The 25,503-nt window shown below is 37.8% G+C and overlaps 1 protein-coding gene across 1 annotated transcript; it reads left to right on the top strand.

The window, feature by feature from the left end:
- Positions 1–6,083: 6,083 nt before the first annotated feature.
- Positions 6,084–24,771, top strand: LOC129792337 (transmembrane channel-like protein). Its single transcript, XM_055831248.1, has 16 exons — positions 6,084–6,209; positions 11,372–11,550; positions 12,961–13,049; positions 14,856–15,063; positions 15,260–15,509; positions 16,287–16,475; positions 16,554–16,687; positions 17,271–17,378; positions 17,570–17,664; positions 17,969–18,012; positions 18,983–19,378; positions 19,675–20,737; positions 20,912–21,368; positions 22,633–22,809; positions 22,880–23,211; positions 23,284–24,771. Exons 1-16 carry the CDS (start codon positions 6,084–6,086, stop codon positions 24,399–24,401), a joined length of 4,965 nt encoding a protein of 1,654 aa, XP_055687223.1. The 3' UTR covers positions 24,402–24,771.
- Positions 24,772–25,503: the final 732 nt, after the last annotated feature.

The raw sequence follows: 25,503 nt of genomic DNA, 5'->3' as shown, positions 1-25,503 counted from the left end.
AACTTTACAATTTGCTTTAAATTTGACTGGAAAACTTTCTTAATATTCATCAAAAAATAAATAAACAGTCCAACATTTGGAAATTGTTTTCTGTTGTACTGGGCAAGTGTCATGTTTGGAGATGCTTTATCCACCTTCATCAGGCCTACAAGGTAAGTAATTTTTATTCTAATTGTACATTTCTAATGTACATTTATGTATGAAATATGTATATTATGTAAATTGTAGCTCCCCTCAGTTCCTTCCTCTATCAGCTTGAGCGCTCCTTGTGGGTGGGCAATCATTGATTCCTCCCCCAACTCCCATAAATCCAATCCCCACAAAATGATTCAATTGCCCCTCATTTATTATTCACATCTCTTCTTTTATGCTGGGCCATCTTGTCCAAATCCCGTAACATCTTTACTCACCATTAACGACCACAAATGGGATGTTCAAATTGAATTCGTCATTTTGCTGGGGAGGGGATGCTGCTATTTTAGGGGGTGAAAAAAGCCCACACACACACATACGGACCTCCGAGAAAGAAAGCTTTTCCCGGAAAAGAGAAATCAGTACAATGTCAAATCAATTATGGATCATTCCTCTGCAAAGATTCCCTTTCATGAATCATTTGCCATTCATCCTCGGATGGGGACGACATTGTACAAAAATATTGTTAAAGATGTGGTTGAAGAATAACAGTGGCGTGCAATTTATTCATTGGGTGGGTGGACCCTTCTTCATCCCTTATCTACCCGATTCGTCCCTCACCGAAATGGAAAAATTTCGCCCACATTGGAAAACACATGATTTATTCATTTTTTTTCGCTACTCAATCTTCTTTTCCATTCCCATCTCCTCATGCTAAATTGAATATTCTCCAATATAGGACGCAGAGGAAAGGATTGTTATAGACTCACTCTGTGTGTCATGGAGGGAATCAAAGTTCTTCAGAAAAAATTGAGAATTTTATGAATATGAAATCAATGCAATGCCCATCTCTATTTTCATGCGAGTTATCACACCTTTACTTAACTGAGAGAGAGACATACTCCATTCATTCAATTAAATTCAAGAGAATCCTCCTCAAAAGATGGTGATAAAAATTCACCACAATTTTCCACCGTGAGAGAGACTTTTATTTCCTCGTGAAAGAGCTTTGCAAGTGCGTCAAGCGGAAGTTCCCATGGAAATTAATATGGAGTAAATGTAGTCAAATTTATGATGAGATCTCTCCACTTTTTTTCCCTTCCAAAAAACATTCAACAACCCTCCTTTTTGGCGCAATTTTCCACCCAATTTTCCCGCCTTTTTCTTCCACCTTCCCGCACACAGTCAATTAATAAAAAGGAGGAAATTACAATTTATGATCTGCGCCTTCCACACACATCACCATGACACATGACAAATTGCCGGATTACCCCGAGGATCGAGATAATTTCACATGAGAATGATTAAATGAATCCCTCATGATATTTATCACACGTTTTCTTCTATCTATCGCGGTGTTGATGGAAATATTAAAGCGTGGGAAGGTATAGACGGTATAGACAATATTTTTGGAAAATTTGAAGGTATTTTTAAAAGCTTTCACCTCAAATAAATTTTATTTTAAAATAAAATCTTTTTGCAAGGCACCCTTTTAAACACCTTCATATAAATTACTTAATGCAAAATGTTTTTTAAATCAATAAATCAATATATTCCGATTGAAAATGAACGTTAGAAAATCAATAAATACGGGAAATTTTATAGGAAAAAACAACTAGAACTATCAGAAGATTGCTAACTGCATGTAATTGCAACGAGTTTTAAATAATTCAACGAACAATTAAATCACTTTTCTTCAATCAAAATGCTACAGGAATTTCTTTTTCAGTTTCCCTTTATGAATTTGTATTTTAGTTCAGTGTAGGAAGTTAGCATAGCGGAAGTATTTGAGCGAATTGAGCTTTATCACGAGCTTTGAAGTTCCTTAAAATCTAAAAATGACCTACAAAGTTGATTCCTACGCAAATTACCTCATTTTGGAAGGGACTTTCAACAAATTGAGGGAATTTCTTTCATTTTCTTTCATAACCAATCCGAAGATTAAGAAGAGAATTGAGAACGTTAAAAAATTCATTTGCCCCTTGCTAATGTTGGTCATACTTTTGGGATGTTTTGTGGCAATGATTCATTCAGAAACAATTGTCTACTTTTCCGTGGATTTAATAAGTTTCGGTGCAATTTTTCAATTCGTCGTCAAAATTTCATCTTTAAACTTCTTCGAAAAGGATATTTTGGATATTTTGCAGTGGATTCGTTCCCTACATGAGGTTCCAGATTGCGAAATAATTCAAAAATTAGCAGAAATTCATTTAAATAAATCCTACAAAATTGTGAATATTATTTTGAAGTAGGTATTAGTGAAATTATAATTTTAATGCATTACAAAGCATAATAATTCTGCTTTTTTTTTCAGATGCCTTTTTGTACTTTATTCATTTGCTGCAGTGTTTGTTATGTGCTACTACATTAGCAAGGATATTCTTTTATTTGACATACCAGGATTACACGAATTTTATAAAAACTTTATGTTTAGGCATTCAATTCAATTCTTTTTGGGTTTAATTACTGTTACAATGTTCAGTGCAACAGACTTTTGCATAATTTTCCTTGCTTTCTACTTCATTCCACCTTTGAATATCCTCCTCGATGGAATCAAAAGCTTAGATGACTCTTCGGTGGTTGCCAGAGAGAAGAATCTTCTGATCTACCTTCATCGCTATCACGTGAAGATTATGCGGAATCTCAAAGTTCTCAGCAAAATTCTGAACTACGTTCTTGCAATTCAATGCAGTACCAATTCAATTTTCATTATTTTGTGTTTCTTCTTATTTAGGAAGACTCACTCCCTTCTATTGCTTCCTATTATTCCTGTGGCATTTTTTCAACTTGGTAGTTATTGTTTCTTTGGGGAAATTATTTTTGGGAAAACTGAGGATATCTTTACGGAGCTCTACCTCACAAAATGGTACGAATTCTCAAAGGAAGATCAAAAGATTCTCCTAATAATGTTGAGTGTGAGTCAGAATCCTTTCGGGTTCAAAGCAGCTGGCATGTATGATGTAAATTTCCCACTATTCGTTGAGATAGTCAAGGCAGCTTTTTCTATTTGCACCCTTCTCTACACCTTTACATGAATACCTGTAATTTATCCTAGCAAAAATGTATTGAAAATCAATAAAAGAACGATTATAAAATGAATAATAGAAAAGCTACTGTCCTTGAAAGATTTTCCAAATCTTTGAATTGATACAATGCGTTCACTGATGTTCTAAAGATATTTTAAAAGCTCAAGAAAAAACATTGCAAACGAGAGCTTTTTTCATTCTTGTAAAACAAAATGTATATAATTATTTTTAAAATATATTTCTTAAAAAAAACCTTTCAAAGAATTTCTTTTCCTTTCAGATTTCAATATCTTTTTTGCATTTAATTAAATAAATTATGTTTGATTGACAAACTTTTTTCCTCCCTTTCATTCACGCCAAAATATGATGAGAAAATTAATTTTTGTGATTTCAATTTCTCCGTCAACCAAACCCAAAATTTTCTCAACTCATATAAATGACAATTCGACCTCACGGTGGGTTAATTGGTCGCATGGGCGAGTCTTCCGAATCATCATTTTTCATGCCCAAGTAAAAAAAAAACAGCGACCTCCAAAAGCATTCCTCGAGCCTCCCCCATGAAAATGTCTTGCTGTCTGTATTCTTTTAAGGGTTTGGCGTGGGTGTGACGAAGGGAAAAAAAACGAAAATTTGTATACTCACGAAGAGATCACGTGAAGGGGGTCATTTTAAATCACATGCTGATTCATTTCCACCCCTCCTCCCCATCGCACTAACATCCTCTCTGTGTTTAGGTATGAAAAGCAGGACGCGTATTTTGAAATTTACAACTCGCACTTTTAATTACTCACCAACTCTGGGCAATTGAAAAGTTTTTTGCCAGACTAAGGGGTGATTTATGAGTAGAAGCATTGAGATGGTTTTTGCATGCGATGCTGCATCCCTCGCACGTCAGTCCCCAGAGCGATATTTTAACTTTTTCCATGCAACCCTCCTCACTCTGTAGCTGTGGGAGCTCATGCAGATGCTTCTGGTCTTGTTTCAGCAGCCAGGCAGTGACCTTTTCCTCTCTTTCAAAGATTTAGGGGAGTTTTTTCCTGTTTTATTTTGGGAAACATTCGAAGCTTCTTTCGTGTTGGAAAAAGTCGTTGAAAAAAGCTCATAGGGGTTGTTTAGAAAATATATATTCAAGGGAGAAAGAGTATGCAAAGTCAGGCGGAAAAATATTCCACGATGAAAAAGGAGTTTATTCATTTTTTCAGACACATAAAACATCAATGAAAAATAGAAAAAAGGCATGAAAAAAAATATTGCAGTGAATCGTTAAAAAAAAAATCCTGGAAAATCAACATGTAGAAAGCTTGGAAAATGTTATTTGAATTGAATTCTTCTACCGAGTTCTACCGATTAAAGTGAACAGACTCCTTTTTTTTTCCTCTGGATAAACTTTGACCAGAACTACAAATTCTCTCTCAGTTTTCAAATCCCAAAAACTTACTGATACTCCACCCCCCACCCCCCAAAAGAGAAGGAATTTTCCAGGCGGAATACGGGCACTTCCGTGCAACTTTTCGGCGAGGGAAATTCACTGGAAATTGAATAAGAAAACTTTTGGAAAGAGATTCAGTTTAAAAATGATGACAGTAAACGAATAAGCATTCACTTTAGCTCTTCTTGCTACTCGAAAAATTAATTCTCTTCTCGTTTTACGGGAAAAACTTTCAATGTAGAGCAAATAGACAGGTGAAAAATGGGGAAGAGCATACCTTTACATGCACCTGAAATTCTTGCAGAAGAAAATTCTCAAGTGGTTGCTAATTATACTTGGAATTTTGTGTGTAAGTAAATTGAAATGCAAGGAAAATGTTTTGAAATTGAAAAGATTTTCCTAAAGTAAAAAACTTAATTTTCTTTCAATAAAAAATAAAAAGATCGATGAAAATCGGAAAAGTTAAATGTTGTATTATATTTTTTGTAGCTTATATCGAGAGCTTTCAATTGTAAAATAATATCTTCAAGTTTTCTCTATCAAAAGATAATAATTTTTACGTCTAAATCATTTTAACTGTTTTTTAACGCTTCTTTACAACATAAAATAGTTTTTAAAACGAATAAAATATTTATTAACTTGTCGGTATTTATTTTAAGAGCTTTTTTATAAGGAACCAATAAAATAAATTTTCTAAATTTAAAGGTTAATTTGTATTTTTTTGCCGAGGGAAAGGGGAATGTTGTACCCCTGAAAATCATAATTTTCTCTCACTTACACCAGGAAAATCCTTGAAGAAATCTCTCTTTACTAATGTTCTATACATAATACTCTATGCATTATAAAAGTCTATCTCCTCACAGTCTTATAGCCGACAAACTTTTACATTTTAATACCTCATAAAAAGAATTTTCTTTAAAGGAAAAAAAAACAGAGATCCCTTTTCCGCCCACCCAAACACCCCATCCATACCGCTGTGTTGTTGCGATGTTGTAAAGCGTGCTGTATACACCATAAAGCTCACACATTACGACACCCGGGCTTCACTTTTGCACAACTTTTTGCCCTTCCGCCCTTGTTGTATATGTTGTATATTTTTTTCCACTCGCGCTTTTCGTGCAAGAGCGTAAGAGACAATTTAACTCTGTACTTTGCCCATTAAAATAAAACACACCAGTCGCGGTAGTTGGTGTTTGCTTGGCACAACGCTCGGGACAACGCATTTCCCTGCCACATAGTTCCGGTCAATTAAAATCCACGTCTTTGAGCTTTCTCTCTCTCTCAATTTTTTTTACACCAACAATTCTTTCGTGTGCTAAGCTTTCACCACCCACTGACCACAGAGAATTTTCCCAAGGAGGTGGAGGAGGAAACCCTCGTCATCTGAAACTTTCCGTGTGGAATGAGAAGTTCGTTGTGAGACTCGAGTGTTTTGTCGTATACTCTTGTGCTTGGTGGTGTGGTATTAAGTTGGTATATAGTGAAAGAGGTGTGCAATGGATGAAGATGAGGAGAAGAGAAAGCAGAGACCCTCTGGAATCCTCAGGCTGGACATCAGTAAACCCAGGAGGTCATCAGGTGGCTCTGTGGAATTCCGGAATCAACCAGAACTACTCGGTGAGGTGAGTATCAGACCCATTCAATGTTCCTACAAGAGCTTTCTACACCATTATTGTATTTCTTTGTCGTGCAAACTTTGCAAAATGTAGAACAATGCTGTGAATTTCTTCAGCTTCGGCAAAGGGAGAGAAAATTGATGAAAGAAATTGAGATATTGTTGGAAGATAGAGGTGGTGTGATTTAAAGAAGAAAGAAGGTGGCAAAGTGGATGATATTGTGAAGAAAATAATTGAAATATTTCTCGAAAAATAATTTTTAAACAAATTTCAGCACCAGGGGGTTTGATTTGAATCGAGCGCCATCTTCTGGCATTTATTTTAAAATCTTCCCTTTTTCTTAAATAAATTATAACAAAATGCAATGTTAAAACAAGACAGAATATTAAAGAAAAAGACGAAAAGTTTTAAAGATTTGATAGAATATCTCCGCCTGAAGAAATTGTAGCGATTTTAGTAGAGCCACCTAGTGTCAAATTTAAATCACCATGAGTTAATTTTACAACATTTTTTTTAAAACTAAGAGTAAGAGATATAAAAATTTGCTTCTCCGCTGGATGAAAAAAATCTTAAGACATCTTAGCAAAATTTAGTGTTAAAATTCGTTCAAAAAGAAGGACACTGAAAATTCTAAAAATAACTCCTGAATTTTTCTCTATATTGAAATATTAAATTTTCTCTGCAAAGACAGATTTTCACAACAACTTCTTCTGCAAAAATTGGCAAAAATCCTAGCTCATAGCTCCATCCTCCACGCATTCAACCCCTCAAAATAAAAACATATCACAGCACCACCACCTCGAAAATGCCACCAACTCTACAAAAGCACACAGAAAGCTTCTCGGAAAGTATGCAGAGAGGGTGAGTTTATTTTTTCTTGCTGCTGGTGCTGTGTTAAAAAATTTACCGTGAGAATTTCCCACTCACAGCCCACAACCAGTTGCATGTTGTTGGTGTGTGGAAGGTAAAATGAGAGGGAAAAAAAGCAAGAGCCATTGAGGGGTTGTGAAAAAGTTCACCCCGTCGTATCGTTTTTCCACTCCTCGTACATGCCGCTCCCAATTGAGCCCTTTTCGCGCCCTACCCCCGAGTAGATTCGCGGAGATAGAGATCCACCGCAATACAAAAGCAACCCCCTCTCACCTCCCCGGGGGAGACATAATGAAAATAAGAAAAATTGCTACATATTCGTGTTTCGCACGCGGGGATAGTTCGATGTTGGCGTCGAATTTCTCTTTTCCCTCCCCCCGAAGCGGGCGGGGCGTTTCGAACACGACCCACTTTCCAACGCAAAAAAAAACCCATTCATTCAACGTCTCCCCGATCATATGGTCGGCCGCAGACAAATAATATATCTATCTATATGAAATTCCTACGTGTGTGGTGGTCTAGAGAACCCTGTGTGAGCAATAGTGCTTGAGGGAATTCGTAGAAGGGCAACCAAGTTAATGGAAAAGCTCTTGCTATATAGCAAGGTATGTATTTCCAAAGGGGGGAATTTTTAAAGTGTTGAAAAAAAAATGTTTTAAATGCAATTTTTTAGGGGAGATTGAAGGGAAATTCAATTTAGAGATTAAGAATAATTTATATGAAAGAAAAATCTTGGGGCCGTTAAATTTTAAATAAACTAAAGAAATTTTATAATGAAAATGATGAAAATACGCAGTCTGTCTGGAAAATTTCTTGACCAATGGACCAACCAACTAAAGGGGAATCCTTTTGCCTCACTGCGTGACTTCCATATGAGCTGCGTGCGACGTGGGTGGTTACTGCAGGCTCTACCCTTTCGAAGAAGAACCTCCACAACCAACCCCCAAATTAATTGCACGCAATTTATCTAGTTTAATTATTTTGCCATGCATCATCGGGCGTGCAAAAAAAATTGGCACGGGGAATTCTGTGGAAAAAAAATTGCTCTCTCATTGAGGCGTTGAAGGTGGTGAGAAAGTTTTTTTTCTCCTCCTTTGTGGCTATGACTTCTTTGTCCGCGCGGTGGGGGCTTTCCCGAAGCTTTCGTGACTCCATTCCGACGCTTCGCACACTTACCATTATCATAGCGGAGAATCTAATCATATTGGTGGAGTGGACAAGGGGTACACACAGGGTGTATCCATGCAAAATAAAGAGTTCTCTTAATCACAAAATTTGCAGAGAAATAAAAAGCTTCCAGGGGGAGTTTGAAGAAAATTTCCAGAAAGTTAATTTCACGAATTTTCCTTTAAACTTTCATATTGAAAGTAAATTATATGGAATCACCCTGTGGTAGTTTCCCTCACAGACTATCTGTCTTCTTATGACGATGGTCAGTTCACGTTTTAGTTTTCGATTAACGTCTCTTGAGTTCGAATCACAAAGAAGACGCGCACCAACGGATTCCCGTTCATTTTTTCTTCTCCAGAGTCTCAAGCGAAGGAGTTTTTTTCCGGACAAAAAAATAAGAAGAAAAAAGGGTCATAATTTCAAATGTGAAGTTCATGAACTTTCACGACGAATCTTGAATGATAAATTTTAGAGAAAAGCTCCCTTCAGCGATTTTCTCGTGTCTTTTTTTCTGCATGTTTTCCCTTGAGAGGAAAAGTGTTCAGAGAGTGTGCGAAAAACATGAGTGACAATCTCACGTACAAGCTATAAATTAAATACTTTCGGTACGTTTAGTGTTTGTGCTCCCTTGGAGGATTGGGGTCCCGCATACACATTCTGGATTATCAGTGTTTTATGATTTCGTGATATTTTTATCAAAAAAAAAGCCAACGCAATGGCGTGAAAAACTACCAAGAAATTGAGAAATTTTCCCATAAAAAAAAACGAATGCGGGAAAAAAGTGAGAGTGGAGCTTTAAACAAACGAGACAAAAAATGAAAAAAAAACTCAGTGAATGAAAAACTCATTCTTCTTGTTGACTTTTTCCATTGAAGGGGATTTTCTGGATTTTCTCCCGTCTATTATTCCTCAATTTGTGATAGAAAAAAAAGTCCCAACTCCGTTTTCCCGAAAAGAGAGGTGGTTCTGTTTGATATTGAGACTCTCTTTTCATTTTTTTTCTCACCTCGTCTTCCTCCTACACTGCAAATCAAAAGGGTGTGAATGGAGGAGCTTTTAGAGCAATTAAATACATAAATCACACACCACCCACAATTTTTCACCCACATATCGATGAAATTGATTTCGGTGCAAATTCACAAAGTTTCCAAACTGTCCCGTGCCATTCAATTTGCTTCACATTCATTTTGAACTTTAGCTTAAATTGAGAAGCTTTTTTGTGAAAGCTCAAAGAGGGTTCATTAGTTAATTGAAAATAATTCGATAAACTCTCATTTTATCTCTTTGAATAATTTGGAGATTTTTTCTGGAAAAACTCATTTAGATGTTTTTAAAGAGAAAATTTTTTTAATCTAAATAGATTTGAATAAATTTTTAATTTTATTTTTAATCTTATTGATTAATCAAGAAAATTTTTAGTTTAGAATTCTATTTGATAAAAGATTTAAAAAAAAAGAAATATATTTTAAATAAAACTTCTTGTAACTTTGTATTTTAATCAACCTTTAGAAAATTCTATTTTACCTCAAACAATCTCTTTAAATAACAAATATCTCCAAAGGCATTAAATGCTCTTTTTGTTACATTTATAAAGATTTTCTTTCAATAGAGCTTTCACTTCTAATTTTTCATTAAATTTTAATTCTTTAAATTCTAATTCAATTTTTTAAAACTCAAATAAACATTAAATAATGATTTTTACATCATCTTTCGCATCTTCTAAGTTACAACGAATAAAAATTCAATAAATTTAATCTTATTCCCATGTTTTATTGAAAACACTTGTAGTAGAAAAGCTCCACCACACGCATTAAAATCCTTCCGCGGAATTGTCTCGTTGAATTTGTGGTTTAGCTTCGTCTTTTTTGTGAGTATTAAAAGCAATAAAAAGACGCCTTTTGTAGGAAAGCTGACGACAACGCATTTAATGTTTTGAGAAAAATATTTCGCGGATGTTACAATTTTTTTCCTTCTTCACATACAAAACATATAAAGCTGATTTTGACGATCCTCCCACCCATAAAATATTACACCTTTTACGAGCGAGCTTTTTTTTCGTGTATGAGCCACCATAAAAGCACCCTGAAGTGGATGACATGATAACCAGGACATGATAAATTAATTGCCATTCACAGGGGGCTTTTTTGTGCTTGTACAACGTGTACCAAGAAGTTCTCGGCGAAAGAAGCTGCTGCTGGGGAAGTTTATGTGTTGCTCCTTGGGGGTTGGGGGTGTGCACCACGAAATTAAGAAAAGTGTGAGGAGGTGAATGAATTGAAAAGACGGTTTAGGACGTTCTTTTGGTGTTATTAAATTTCTCATTGAGTTAAATAAAACTCTGTGCAAAGCCTTAACATTCCGCAATGAAGTAAATTTTGGAATTCAAAAGTTGAATTAAGAAAACCTCTGAATGCTCCTCCCTCCACGAGAAAGCTAAACTCTATTCAAAAATCTTTTTAATTTAATTTCGGCAACATTTTGCACACCTTTTATCACTCCTCTCTGCGGCACACAGATTAATGTTATTCCGCGAAATTCAATGGAAGGAATGTTGAGAAATATTCGTCTTTGAAGTCTCCCATTCTATGTGAATTGATGAGCTTTAAAAAAAGCTCTCAGTTGGAATTCTCATTGCGAAGTAATTCTACATTTCTAAAGGAAAATCTCAACATTTTGTACGTTTGTATATAAATTAAATTCAAAAAGGGGAAACAAAGTTTAATTATCGCGATGTATTTGATTGCAAAGTCATTTTGTACGTCTCTGTGGTATTTTAATTAAATTTTCTACTCCTTGTATGAGAAAATTCCTCTCACTCTGTATCAAAAACCTTCTTCTCCGCGGAACTTTGCTCAGCTTTCACAGTATTATATATATACTGCACAAAATCTCTCGTCCTTAAAATTCCTCGGGAGCAATCAAAATGCATTTGTAGCGTTGTAAAAAAAAAGAACAGTTGAATACGCGAATTTATTCCTGTGAAAGCTCTCCCGCTTTTTCCAACAAAGCTGAAGAAATTCCTGGGAAAAGCTGCAACATTTCGCATTTTGCTGAAGAGACTTTTTTTTATTGCTCTTGTGCGAATTGAAATGCCATGTTTGTGGGATTAAGTGTGATCAATAAAACAGCATCCTGGACCATCGGCATCGCCCTCGCCTCAGCAATTGTCTGTGACCTGGGCCTTTCCGGAGGACGATGAGGATCACGCCAAGGGGGATGATGAGCAGACAATGCTAAAGGCACTCCAAGAGCCACAGGATGTCTCACCCAAGGAGTTGCAACCGCTGAGCGATAAAAAGACCCCCAAGTAAGTTTTTCTTTCTATAAAATCCACCCAACAGGGTTTCAATTTGACCAAAGCAATTAGAACGGGGAGGGATGAGTGGACAGTGAGAGATCCTTGAACGGAAGGGAGTTACAATGTACTGAATGTTGCGCAAAAATGGACACAAAATTGACTCGTAAACGAATACTTGGAAGACACTTTTGAGTACATCTTGTAATTTTAATCAGACTAAAGGAAACGTTAATTGCTTTGGAAGTAATACATTGTGGGGTAATTGAACTGTCCTGAGAAATCAACATTTAAAAACTTTAAAAAGAATATTTTAAAATAATTTATTTCTCCTTCTTTGTTTTGACTTTTAAATAAGATAAATAGAAGCACAATAAAGTACTTTTTCTGCACAATTAAGAAAAATATACCTTTTCACCGTAGTACAAGACATTGAAAGCCTTTTGGTGAATGCATAAGTCCTTCCTTCACTACACATCTCCCCATTAGGGAAAAGTAAAGTTGAAAAAGTTGAACAAAAACACAATATATAGTACCGAAGAGGAAGAATAGAAGGAAAACTTTATGCAGTGCCTTCACATAAATTGATCTTGGCAATGCAAATTACTTTCCTCCACACAGAATAAAGAAAAGCTCCCTTGCACACAAAAGCTCACTCTACACCATTCAAAAAATAAACATTGAAAACTTTCAGGGGAAACTTGCAGCACAAGGTATATTCTTGGGATTTAGCAATAACTTTCCAATTTACTCGGTTATCCATCCTCCTCACAAATGCAAATTCCTCAACGAGGACTTTGTGCGCAATGTGAATTTGTGTGGATTTTCCTGTTAATTGCCTTAAAGGCTTTTGCATGGAGGGAAGTTAAGAGATTGGAACATGATGGTGTTTTTGGCCACACTTCTCGCCATCAGAGAATGCGGATGGAACAAAAAATAAACCAACGAAAATGCAGAGAAAGCGTGTGCCTGGCAAAAGCTCCCCAGAGAGGGTTGTGGGGCCAAATGGGGTGTATTGTTTGAAGGGGTGGGTAGGTCTATATCTCTTTCAGTCAGTGTGCGTTGTGAGGCACAAAAATATATAGCCCTTTTTTTGGATGAAGTAGAAAGGACACACACAGAAAAAAATGAAATGTTTGCATGTGACACAACAGTTCCCCATCCCCATTTAACCGGGCAATCCTTATCAGTTTGTGTTGTATCCACCACCCCCGAAGGAGAAAAAAAAGCTCAACAATGTTTACCAGCGTGTTCTGATAGTTGGATGGGCTAGTAAATCGGCATAAATTGCGATTACATCGAGGCCAGAAAAAAGAAGTGAACGAGTGTGGGTTGTAAAAGTTAGATGAGCGCGATATTGTCCGCCTTTTACCGCCACTAACACGGCCCTTTTCGCATTTCTTTTATGGCAACACAAAACAGACAGAAGGAGGAGCAGCAATTTCACAAACGAGACCGTGGCAAGGAGTCGCCTATTTATATGGAACCGTCGAGTCCTCTGGAACTGCCAGGTAAAGTCAATCATAACGCGTCCAGTTATAAGAGTTGGTGTCCCACAACGTGGAAAAGTTTATTTATGCGTTAAAATTGATTTTTGAGCAGTAACTATTAGGCAAAGTTGAATTTTTTTGTGAAATTCAGCAATTTGATGCATAAAAATAGACATATCTCTAGTTCTATAAAACCTACAGAAATTTCGTGACTAGTTTTGGAAAGATCTTGAAATAAGCTATAATTTGACATATATCTCAATGATTTTCAAGGTCACCTCTAGAACACAAAATGGCGGATTTTTGTTTCACAAAAAGAGTTTTTCGCATTTTTCGTCCTCAAGGAATGGCTTTAGAGGTTTCTGATGTTCTAGAAAGTTGTAGATAATTGCAAAACCTTTAATTTGATACCAAGTTGAGCCAAATCGGACAAGCCGTTCAAGAGATATGGCTCTTAGAACTTTTCAAATGTAAGAATTTTTCAAATGGCTATATCTTCTAAACGGCGACATAGAATTTCTTCATTTTCGGACTGATGAAAGATATTGAGTCAGGCTACAACATATCAAAATTTAAAGGAAATCGATGATGGCAATTCGGAGATATAGCCCCTTAAAGTTATGCAATTTTTGTTTTTGATTTTAGCGCCTCTTGCGGATATTTTTGAAACTTGGAATGTTCTAGACAGTTGTAGGGCTTCTCAATACCTTTCATTTGATACCAAGATGGTCAAAATCGGTCAAGCCGTTCTCGAGTTATATCGAAAAAACACTTTTTGCTTTGAGCCGCCATATTTGCTAAACGGCTTGACCGATTTTCAAGTATGAATTATTGATGAAAACGTCTCACTGAGCTCTACATCATACTAAAATTTCAGACCTCTAGCTATAAGGGAACTGGTTGACGGTGTTTCAAAATGGCGGACGGCGGCCATCTTGGATTTTAAAAATGTAAAAATATAAAATTTTACACCTACATTTCTATAGAAAACTTCAAACCTGAAGTCTCTATCTGTTACCGTTCTCGAGCTATAAGGCAAAGTTTGGGCGACCGGCCGGCCGGCCGGCCGGCAGGCCGGCCGGATCAAAAATTTTCCACCACCATTTTTGGAATGTGGGTTGTCTGAAACGTGCTCATACCAAGTTTGAGCCCGATCTGAGGTGGTCGGAAAATCCGACGATTACAATACTTGGTGTTGGCCACGAAGTGGAACACCAACTAATTAGCTAAAAATAAATAATTTGAAAGAGTCTATTTTCACTTTTTTAATTTTTTATTAGTCATGATCTTATTTAAAGATGCAGAAAGGAATAAAATTATTTAGAGACTCAAACAGCTCTTGAAAAAGCTTAAAAGATCTTTTATTGGCACAACCAAAAATTAATAGACTCCTTTTCCCTTTTTATTTACAATCCATCAAACTTAAATTTTATTAAAGAAAATCTTCATTTAACTTTCTCTTTTTCCCACAAAAAAATCTATTTTTGCATACCTATATCTCTAAAAAAGCTCAGGGAGCTTTTTGCATAAAGAAAAATATCCCTGCAATCTCAAATTCAATAACCGTCCCACTTAATTTACTCCACATGCGGATATTCCCTTTTGAAATATATGCACGGAAGTCTGCAGAAAATTCACAAAATTGCCAGGGGAGTACGTGAAAATTTTCTCTGCCCTCAGTAGGGGTGCTTTTCCTTCCGTCCCCAGAGGGAGAGTGAAAAAACCATTAACAACATATGCTGGGGCGCTGTAAATTTGCAACTCCCGAAAAATGGTTGAGAATTCCAATAAGCTTTGTTGTTGTTGTTGCTTTTCACTTCACACCAGCAGCAGCCAGAGACTCAGAGGACGAAGATTTGGAGGAGTACAGTGTGTCCGTGTCGGCAATTATGCAACGTAGAGCAAGTACTCGTGGTACACGAAAGAGAGGCTATAGAAGCCCAAGGAGAACTTCAAGTCCCTTGGGGAATACCATGGGTTTCCCAGGAGGTCCTGATCGGAGGCGTTCGAGCGTCTACACAACGAGTTCCGGGGAGTGAGTACCACACATACATATGGGGAGGGGAAGGTCTCAGGTGGAAATTATCTCCAAAAGCTCAGCTTAATTGAATTATGGATGGAGTTCCTCAAATTCCCTCCCAATTCAGGGACTTTCGAGGAAACCCCTAAATTAATATTGATTTTCCACTGAAGCATCTTTATCTTTCTCTGCCTGTGTTTTGTATGTGAAGTACGGCAATATCGCTGGAGGATGGTACGCATCAGGAATCCACGCAGGAACAAATTCTCGAAAACATCCGGTTGCACAAGGAGGTCATTCAGTCCGTTAAGCTACAAGCTTGGAGTATTAGGAGGAAACTGAGGCTTGTGCATCAGGCAAGGTCCTACGTGGCACAGCATGAGGGAGCTCTCCAGGAACGTCTTGCCATGTCCGGAAGGACCAAGGATTTAATGGCGCGCTTTAAATTACTCCTCGCTGCTGTAAGCTTAATGATTGACTGATGATTGAGCACAAATTGATAAAAATTTTGAAGAACAATATTCGGTCAATGTTTGACCAATTATTGTTTGAGTTCTGCATAGTTGATCAGTTGTTGAGCAATCAGAATTGACCTGAGATTGACTAATAATTAATCAAGAGATTGACTGTTTCAATTGATTTACCAATTATTAATCAATCATTGATCAATTTAATTAAACCAATTTTAATTGAATATTTATTGCTTCAATCATTTGTTTACCGGGTTTTTATAAATGTACAGGGTGAGCTGATTGATCGTCCGTTGTTTTAATAATTAACAAAAATTAAATAATAAATTTTAAAAGCCAAAAGATTTGAAAATTGTTAAATTAACAATTTTATCTCTTGAGACTCTTGAGATCATAAATCTAAGCTCTGGAGCAACTGCATTTAGGTAGAGGAGACATAAAAATACAACATGGGCGTGGTTTATGTATTATTTTGCGAAAATCTATCCTAGTAACCTTTCAGTTTATTCAGGAAAGTTTTCTGAATTTTTCTTGAAGATTTTCTTACGCTCTTAAAACATTCATAAATAAACTGAAATTAATTAATCTCTTCTATTTAATTTTCTCAAAGAAATAAATCATCAGTTCAATCAGCTCATCTTGTACAAAGTTGCCCTTCCAGCAGAAAATTCTGCAATTCAATTTAATTTCTCACTGCATTCTTGGACAGCTTGACAAATCCCTTCTTATATGGCTACTTATGGTATATAAAGTCCGTTTGATTTGTAGAAATGGCAACAAGGACGCAGAGAGCTGGCCAATATCTCGACAATCCTGATCCCGTGGGAGAGGCGAATCAAGGAGATTGAATCCCATTTTGGTTCTGTCGTGGCATCCTACTTCACATTCCTCCGATGGCTTTTCTGGGTCAACATTGTCATTGCAGTGGTGCTCACGGTCTTTGTCGTTGTCCCTGAGGTTTGTCCTCTGCTGTAGCCATAGAGAGAGTGAGAGAAATTCCAATAAATCCATTTCTTGGATTTTTTGTCATTGTAGATTGTTGCAACGGATTTAATGGGAAAAAATGACGATCGGAAGCAAATGCTGCCGGAAGAGAAGGCAACAGCTGCCAATTTTTTGACCATTTGGGATTTTGAGGGATTCCTCAAATACTCACCCCTCTTCTATGGGTAAGTGTTGCTTGAACTTTCCCACCACCCACACGAAGAATGCCATACAGAGGATGAAAAGTTGATAGAAGGATTCTCGAAGAATCCACACCGCACTTGAATGTCTCTCGCGGAGAAGTGATCAATGAGCCAATCTTGAAAATTGATTTCAATTTTCTTCTGATGATTTAATTTAGCTTGATTCTCTCTGGAAAATCAATTAATCAAGTAATTCATCCCATTTTGCACATTTCTCTGATTCAATTTTCTCTCGCTGAGATGAAGAATCTATTTATTGGTTTATAGGTAATTTATTTAAAAGCTTTCTCTCACGGAAAATTATTTAAAATTGTCTGCAAAAAAATCTTCTAATCCTTTCAGAGAATTTTTCCATCTAACTGATTTTCTATTCCTGAGGCAAATGATTAAGATTTTTTTTTTAAATAATTTTCCACCCTGTCTGTGGCAAATTTCCTTTTGAAATTTTCGTGAGTTAGACAAATGATCGCGCAAAGGAGTGTGTGTATGTTATGCTAGAAAATTGCCTTTCATGTGAATTTTCATATTTCACCGCCCACACTTATATATTTTTTCCCACCCACAGGTATTACTCAGACGTTTCCGGAACACTTTGGGGCTATAAATTACCCCTGGCGTACTTTCTAACGGGTCTCGTTGTCTACATCTACAGCTTTGTGGCCACACTGAGAAAGTAAGAAAAAGGAACAAAGCTCATCTTGAACTTGTAATCTGTGTGTGTGTGTGTGTGTGTGTGTTGTGTGCTTGCCACCCCCACGGCACTTAGTCCTTTTGTGATATTTTATGGAAATTTATGATTTGATAGCCTCCACAACATAATAACAAGTCTATTAATTCTCCGTGTTATGTGTGTGCGCACGATAGGATGGCGGAAAACTCTCGCATGTCGAAATTATCATCCAAGGATGATGAATGCGTCTTCTCCTGGAAATTGTTTACTGGATGGGATTTTATGATTGGTAAGTACTCCATATCGCGCTCTCTTTAGCCCATTTTATCCACATCTCCACCCCTCTAAACAATTTATGTTTTATGCGAGATGGGAGGCATTTGATACGAGAAACATACAATACAACATAACTTTAACTTCTTCACTGAGAAATGAGAGAAATTTTCACCACTAAAATTACAAACTTTTCCTGAAAAATTGAGAGGAAAATTTTTAATATTTATTATTTTAATTAGAAAGTTTCTTTAATATTTTTTTTATAATTTTTTTAAATTAATTTTGCTTCTTTTTCTCTTCTCAAAATCATCCTCTAGGACACGCGGAAACGGCTCACAATCGTGTAGCTTCTGTCGTGTTGGTAAGTAAAAGCTCTCTACTCCCTCTCAATTACATATAGATTAACCCCCTCCGTAGAAAAAAATCATCCCGCATATTTACGTGAATTTAAGGAAAATTTCCCTTTGAAAATTGGCATGTTGAGGACGTGAAGTAAACGAAATCAGCAGTTGGAAGAGATAGTCTATATTAGATAACTGCTGAATTACTTGATATATGGCATTATCAGTGAGTGTGAAATCCGATTACAGCGTTTGTGGGGGAGGTGAAAGCGGAAAAATTCCCTCACACAGTGCTATTTGCTCTGGGGGGATTCAACCATGAAAATTTTCCACCACCAGCAAACTCCCATCAGAGACATCCTCTGCACTTTTCGCATAATGTTGAAGTTGCTGCTTCCTGTTAGAATGGAAATTTTTTCTTCGGCGTCTGCATAGCTACGACAAGTCAATATTGGGGGGAGTTATTTGGTGCATTAAATTGTGCAGTGTGCACTCCTTTGCATGAGACTCCTCGCTGCTGTTGGAGGGATACTGTGTGGTATAGATATTATATAGAATTTTAATATAACAACTACACTGCCACAAATTTCCCAGAGAATCACTGGGGGTGGGGAGCGAGAGATTGTGGAGGAATCCTAACAAGGAAGATTGATATCATAAAGAGCCATTTTGGGGTGGTTGTAATTCCATTGGAAGCGATGAAAAATCAATATTTTTACCAGTTGGTGCTTCTTAAAGTCCTTTAATCTATAAGGAAAGTCATTGAATACAATTTATTGAGTTCTTGAAAATTGACTTGAAGTTCTTCTGTGAATGTTAAATGATATTTGATCAAAGTTTGACCAAAAATTGACGAGAAATTGATTAAAACTAAAGGTCAATTGTTGGCTAATTATTGCTTCCAAATTGAGTTAATATTGAGTGAAAATTCATTAAAATTTATTCCAATCAAACTTTTAAATTTTGATCAATTAATCCCAATTTCCCCAGAGCTTCAAGGAAGCCCTCCTGGAGGAAGCTGAGAAGAAGAAGGATAAACGCAATTGGAAGGTTATTGGCTTGCGAATCGTTGTTAATCTCCTCGTTGCGGGTCTCCTTGTGGTCTCTGCGTATGCCGTCGTGATGGTAGTGAATCGTTCAACGGAAAATGAGGCAAATAGCTCGTGGTGGCGTCGAAATGAGATTACAATCGTCATGTCACTCATCTCCTTCTTCTTCCCAATGTTCTTCGAGGGATTGGGCTTCATGGAGAGCTACCATCCACGGCAGCAGCTACGCCTGCAACTTGCACGGATTATGCTGCTCAATCTTCTCAATCTCTACTCACTTATTTTTGCGCTCTTCGATAAGATAAGTGATATGAATACTGAATTACTTCAAATTAAGGTAAGAGAAAAACTTTATTTTCTTTAAGGGATTTTTTGTAGTCAATTTTCTGAAGTTTTAGACAATTTTGAGGGGAAAATTTATTTCTTTTCGATCGTTTAACATTTAATTTAACTTTCAAATCTAAATTCAAGCGGATTTTCATAGAAATTGTGCAATTAAATTGAGAAAAATCAAATGGTCTGCACAAAAGCTCTCACATGAAGCATATGCTGCACGTTGTATATCCTCTTGAAAATCTGACTGAATTCCCTCAATCATGATTATTAATTAATTTTTCCATTTGCATCATAAAGGCAGACATTGGTATGAATCACAATTTAACCCACCGAACTACCCCATTGCCCACTGAGAGCTTTTCCGTGGTGGACTTTTTTCCCACCGTCATTGGGGGTGCCCCAATGGCGGATTACGTGATGACGAGCACAGCGGAAATTGAGGAAGTTGCCACGACATTTATCACAGAGGTAACCACGTCAATTCAAGCAACAATTTCCACATGGACAGAGGTCTACATGGGGGGTAGCACGCAACAGAATTGTCGACAAGTTGAAGTGAATTGTAGCACAAATGCCACGACCCTCCTGACCACCCTCCTCATGCAGGGAATCATCAATGCGACGGCGACAAATGAAACGAGCTTTCTACAAGACTTTGAGGAGGTTTTCAATCAAACTTTTGACTTTGGAAATGAGCTTTACAATTTTTCCAATTCATCCTCCATTGAGATGTTTCTGGAGAATCTTCACAATCTCACCACTTTCCCGCCAACGACGACGGATTTCTCGGAACTTGTGAGCTTTCTCTCAAGCTCAACCACAACGACCAGCACGACGACCACGGCAGCTCCTGATGATTACTACTACGACTACCTGGATGATCAACCACCGCAGGAAAGCTCAAATAACTTCTTTGACATCATTAGCAATTTCTTCTACTCCAGGAATACAACAGATGCCCCACCATTCGGCCCCAATGCTACAGAAGTGGGAAATGCGACGGATTTCGTGGAATTGTGGCAAAATTTGTCATCGCGAATGGATTCCTGGGCAGATGGGAATGGCACAATGATGGACAATGTGACGGAATTAATTACGCGCCTCTGGGATATCCCGGAGGAGAAATGCTTTGAGATTGTCTGCGACGAGGTGGATGATGGTGTCGTCGTGGAAGATGAATGGACCACACTGACCGCAGTGACAGAAAATCCATCCACACCGTGGGATTCTTCAACTCAAACCACAACGGAGGAATGGCTGGAGGCAACAACGGCAGCAACCTCGGCAGACACGACCACGGAACGTGGTGGGCAGATTGCTGTAGGGGATGAGAAGAGCTTTTCATCATCAAGCACATTTGGTATGACTTTTGTTTTCTCTGCGAGGAATGAGGGTGTATTTAATGCTACCGGGATTTCTCTCAGAATTTTATTTTAGCAAGAAATTGTGCTAAATTTTTTTGTTGATTTTTTTGTATTTCTGAGAAGGAAAAATAATAAAATTAAATTAATTTCTTCATCTCTACTGCTCTTAGAGCCCCCAACAACCACCACGGAGGCACCAACAGAGCCTCCCGTCACGGATATTGCAATTCTCCGGCGTCGCGTGAATTATCTCGAGCATGACGCCAAGAAGCGCCTCCGGAAGCTCTGCTGGGAAACAATGTTTGGGCAGGAGTTGGTAAAGCTCACCGTGATGGACTTGCTGATGACTCTCATGTCCATAATGTTGCTGGACTTTTTCCGGGCACTCTTTGTGCGGTTCATGAATAAATGCTGGTGCTGGGATCTCGAGAAGCGCTTCCCAAAGTACGGAGATTTCAAAATTGCCGAGAATATCCTGCATTTGGTCAATAATCAAGGCATGGTGTGGATGGGGATGTTCTTCTCCCCGGGATTAGCTATTCTCAATCTCTTAAAATTAGTGGTAATCATGTACCTTCGTTCCTGGGCTGTTCTCACCTGCAATGTACCCCATGAGGTCATCTTCAGGTCTGTGGTTTATTCAGGGATTTTCTTGATCCTTTTTAAATGATTTTAGCTGTGTTTCTTTCAGACACAGCTTTTGTGTACCGAGCAAAATCGAAAGTCGTCAGATCGGGCTCAAACTTGGGATGAGCACGAATTAGGGTCCCCACATTCCAAAAAACGTATGCGCCAAAAATTTTTTTGTCCGGCCGGCCGGCCGTCTGGCCGGCCGTCCGGCCGGCCGTCCGGATTATAAACTTAAATTGCAAGAGAACGGTAATAGATAGAGACTTGCGGTAAACGGCAAAGTTTAAATATCGACCGGAAGACATCCGATTATGAGGTCATATCCACCCCCCCACCACCGCGTCCGCCATTTTGAATAACCTCAAAATTTTGTTTTCGCTATATCTCAACCCCTGTAATAGCTAAAAATCTGAAATTTTTATATGTTGTAGGGGACATCAAGAGCTTTCCAACGATACCTCATTTTCGAAAATCGGTCAAGCGGTTTAGTCAATATGGCCGCCACAATTTTTTATCGAAAATCGACCATAACTCGAAAACGGCTTGGCCGATTTCGATCAACCCGGGCTCAAATTAAAGATCTCAACAAACCCTACAACTCTCTAGAACATCGAAAGTTTCAAAAGTGACCGCTAGGGGGCCAAAAATCAAAAACAAAATTTTCGATGAGTTTTCGATGAATATCTCGAAAACGCCATTATCGATTTGCTTCATTTTTTGATATGTTATAGCTGACTATATTATCTAGCTCCATGCCAAAAATGAAGAAAATCTATGTCGCCGTTCTCGAGATATAGCCTTCCAAAGTTAGCATGTCATATCTCGGGTTCTACAAGTCCGATTTCGATCAACTCAAGCGCAAATGAAAGGTTTCGTGAAACCTTACAAATGTGTAGAACATTGCAACTTCGAGAAATGACCGCGAGAGGCGCTAAAATCAAAAACAAAGTTTTCGAAAATTTCGAACTCGAATATTTCGAAAATTCCATTATCGATTTACTTCATATTTTAATATGTTATAGTTGAGGTTAAGACCTTTCTAACGATAGCTCAAACTCGTAAATCTATGGAGCCGTTCCCGAGATATGGCGTTTCAAAGATTTCTTACGGTATGACTTTTCAACTTTTCCCGACTTTGCGCGTATTTAAATTAATTTGCGTTCTAGTTTGCTCTCACAAAATTGGTACACTGAAAGAAACACAGCTCCCGTAAGCTTGGTCAGCTTACCCGTACATTTTTTGGTGAATTCTCGCCTTTTAGGGCTTCACGGTCGAATAACTTCTACTTGGCTCTGCTGCTGACAATGCTCTTCCTGTGTGTCCTTCCCGTGGCCTTTGCAATTGTCTGGCTAGAGCCATCCTGGCACTGTGGTCCCTTCTCAAATCGTCACAGAATTTACTACATTTTCACGGAAACTCTCAGGGAAACGCTGCCACAGTGAGTCTTTACAGAGAAGAGAAAATCAACATTCTTACAATTTCCTGAATTTTTCTTCCTCCTTTTACAGGACCCTCCATCGACCCCTGGACTACATCGCCTCCCCGAGTACCGTAATTCCACTCCTTCTACTCCTCGTTCTCATCATCTACTACCTCATTTCCCTGACAAATGCCCTCCGTGAAGCCAATCAGGATTTGAGGAATCAGCTACGTCGCGAAAGGATGGAGGAACGAAAGAAAATGCGAAAATTGGCTGAAAATAAACCCACCACGGATGCCAATGCCCCCACGGGGATTTCAGAACGATGGCGCAAAGTACTAGAGAATGCCACGTCACCCTTGACCCCAACAGGAGCTGCCCCTGTGGATACGGAAGAGAATAAAATGCAAGCAAAGAAAGGTAAGTAAAAAACCGTTAGGAGTTTGAAAAATAAGAGATTTCTCTTAAGCCAAGACTCTGTCCATTCCATAGAACTCCTCCAGAGAATTATGAAGAAAGCTCTGCGCAAAAGCTCCGCAACATCGGACGAAGACAGCACCCCGGCGGCTCCTGCAATGCCGGCGGATGATGAAACAGACACAGAGCAACATGATTCCCTGCCGCATGACCATGAAAGTGGCCAAAATGCAGAGGAGCGTGATAATCGTGTCAATAAGCAGAAGAATGAGGTCAAAACGAGGGAATCTCTTCCGGAAATCTTGAAGAAATTGCGCGAAGCAGCCAAAAAGCAGAAGCAGGAGGAGAACAGAGAATCCCCTGAGAAGAAGGGTGGCAATGATCATCCACTGAAGAAGTTTCGTGTTGAAAAAGATCCCGAGAAAACTGATAGACGACAAAGTTTAACACTCAAGAAGCCACGAAATCATGAAAATCAAGAATTCAGCGTTATCTCGGAGAGAGAAAAACCCAAAGTCTTTAATTTTGATCTACCAACAAATGCAGAAGAAGATTTGAGAGATCTCCGAATTCCTGAAAAGGATTTAAGTACATCAGAAGAGGAGAAGGATTCCACATCATCGAGGACCCAGCACAAGGGAGCGGTAGTTTGCAAAGAGTTCACAGCTCCAAAGAGTGAGAAGGCCAAATATGGTGTGATTAAGGTGAAAAAAGATGCAAAACCCTCATCTCCAAAGGAGCAGTCTTCACCGAAAAATGAACCAGAACCAGTGATGACCCCAAAGGAGCCTGCAAAGGGGATGAAGAAGCTTAATTCTTTCTTCAATCTTGTCAAAGAAGCAATTCAGGCCAAGAAAGATCAGGATGCTGAAGCTGGACCAGCTGAGGAAGTTTCTAATGTTAAAGAAGAGGGAAAATTAGAGGATAAAGAGGAAGCCAAGGAAAGGTCTAAAGAGAGAGCAAAAGGAGCGTCCAAAGTGGAAGCCAAAGAAAAGCCTAAAAAGGAAGTCAAAGAAGAGAGAGAAGAAGTTTCCGGGAAAAGTCAATCAAAGAAATTTGAAAAGCCCAAAAGACAGGACTCAGTTGCTTCTATTTGGTCAGATAACATCCCAACAATCACAATAAGTAAAACCGAAAGCGACGAATGTATTTTGGAAGCCAAAGAGTCTCGGGAGGAAAATAAGGAATCCTAAAAATCAGATAAGAGTTTATGGGATTTTCTATGCTTTTTATATCCTTTTCAGATTTGAGGTTTAAATCGTTTAAATCTCATGTCTGAACTGGCTATTGTATAGACTGGAAATGAATCATTGAGTTCAGCCAGTCTAATCCAATCTGTAGAACAAAATTGAGAACCAATGAAAAATTTATAAACTTTAATGATTAATGAGGTTTTTCCATGGGAAATTGGTTTAACCAGTTTAGCCTTAAACTGCCAAGATTAGCCACAAAACCATTTCCTCTTGTCTTTTCGGAAAATTTCCTTAAACGCCTAAAAGGTACGCGTTTTAGCCTTAAAAATTTGAACTTGTAGCTGCTTTGAAAGGGAATGAAAAGAAAAAATATATTTGACTTTAAACTAGGATTAATTTTAAACCACGTTAGGATATTCTTGGGAATTTGATAGAATTATCACACAAAAAAATTCTGTAGGGACTAAAATCTTAAACCTGCCAAAACTATCAACTTTATAAGCTTATAGCCAACTTAAACCTTATTTGGAAGTCCTTGAGTTAGTTGCGAAGTTAATAACCTTCTAAATAATTTTCTGGTTTAATCTAGCTTAAAGTCAAACAAAATTTGGCTTGACCTTAATTCGAATTTTTTCTTTACGAATTTTTGAATTAATTCTTTTAAGAATCTTATAAATTCTTCCCCCCAAAAACCTGGTGGGAATTTTGAGGATCATTTAAGGATTTCTTAATGTAGATTCAAGTAGTTTATTTAGGGGTCAAAAACTCCACAAATCCCATTGAGATCACTGACACATTTTTCCTCCGAATCTTTTTACTTTATATTTCGGGTGGGAAGCACATTGAGAAAGTTCACGAGGGCACGCGATAAAAATTGATAAGCCAACACAGTCTCACTCATGCTGCTCTCTTTAGGCAATCCTGTTGATCTTGTGTATGAATGAAAATTAAAAGATTTAACTAAATGTACAATGTGATCGTTATTCTGTAATAAATATAAATTTTATCTCTCAATCTTGTGTTTTAGAATGGATTTACGATCGTCATGCGTGGGAATTGTCTCGCGATGGGGCCCGTAGATGATGATGCGGAACGTCTGGAC

Source organism: Lutzomyia longipalpis, chromosome 3, assembly GCF_024334085.1.
Source record: "Lutzomyia longipalpis isolate SR_M1_2022 chromosome 3, ASM2433408v1".
In the NCBI taxonomy this organism is placed as follows: domain Eukaryota; kingdom Metazoa; phylum Arthropoda; class Insecta; order Diptera; family Psychodidae; genus Lutzomyia; species Lutzomyia longipalpis.
This window is presented reverse-complemented; position numbering and strand designations above follow the sequence as displayed.

Bases quoted from the DNA above. Each gene is read 5' to 3' on its own strand.
- LOC129792337 (XM_055831248.1), top strand. From the start codon at position 6,084: ATGGATGAAGATGAGGAGAAGAGAAAGCAGAGACCCTCTGGAATCCTC. The intron at 18,013-18,982 runs GTAAGTAAAAGC...CAATTTCCCCAG, and splicing joins GTGTAGCTTCTGTCGTGTTG to AGCTTCAAGGAAGCCCTCCT. The intron at 22,810-22,879 runs GTGAGTCTTTAC...CTCCTTTTACAG, and splicing joins CTCAGGGAAACGCTGCCACA to GACCCTCCATCGACCCCTGG.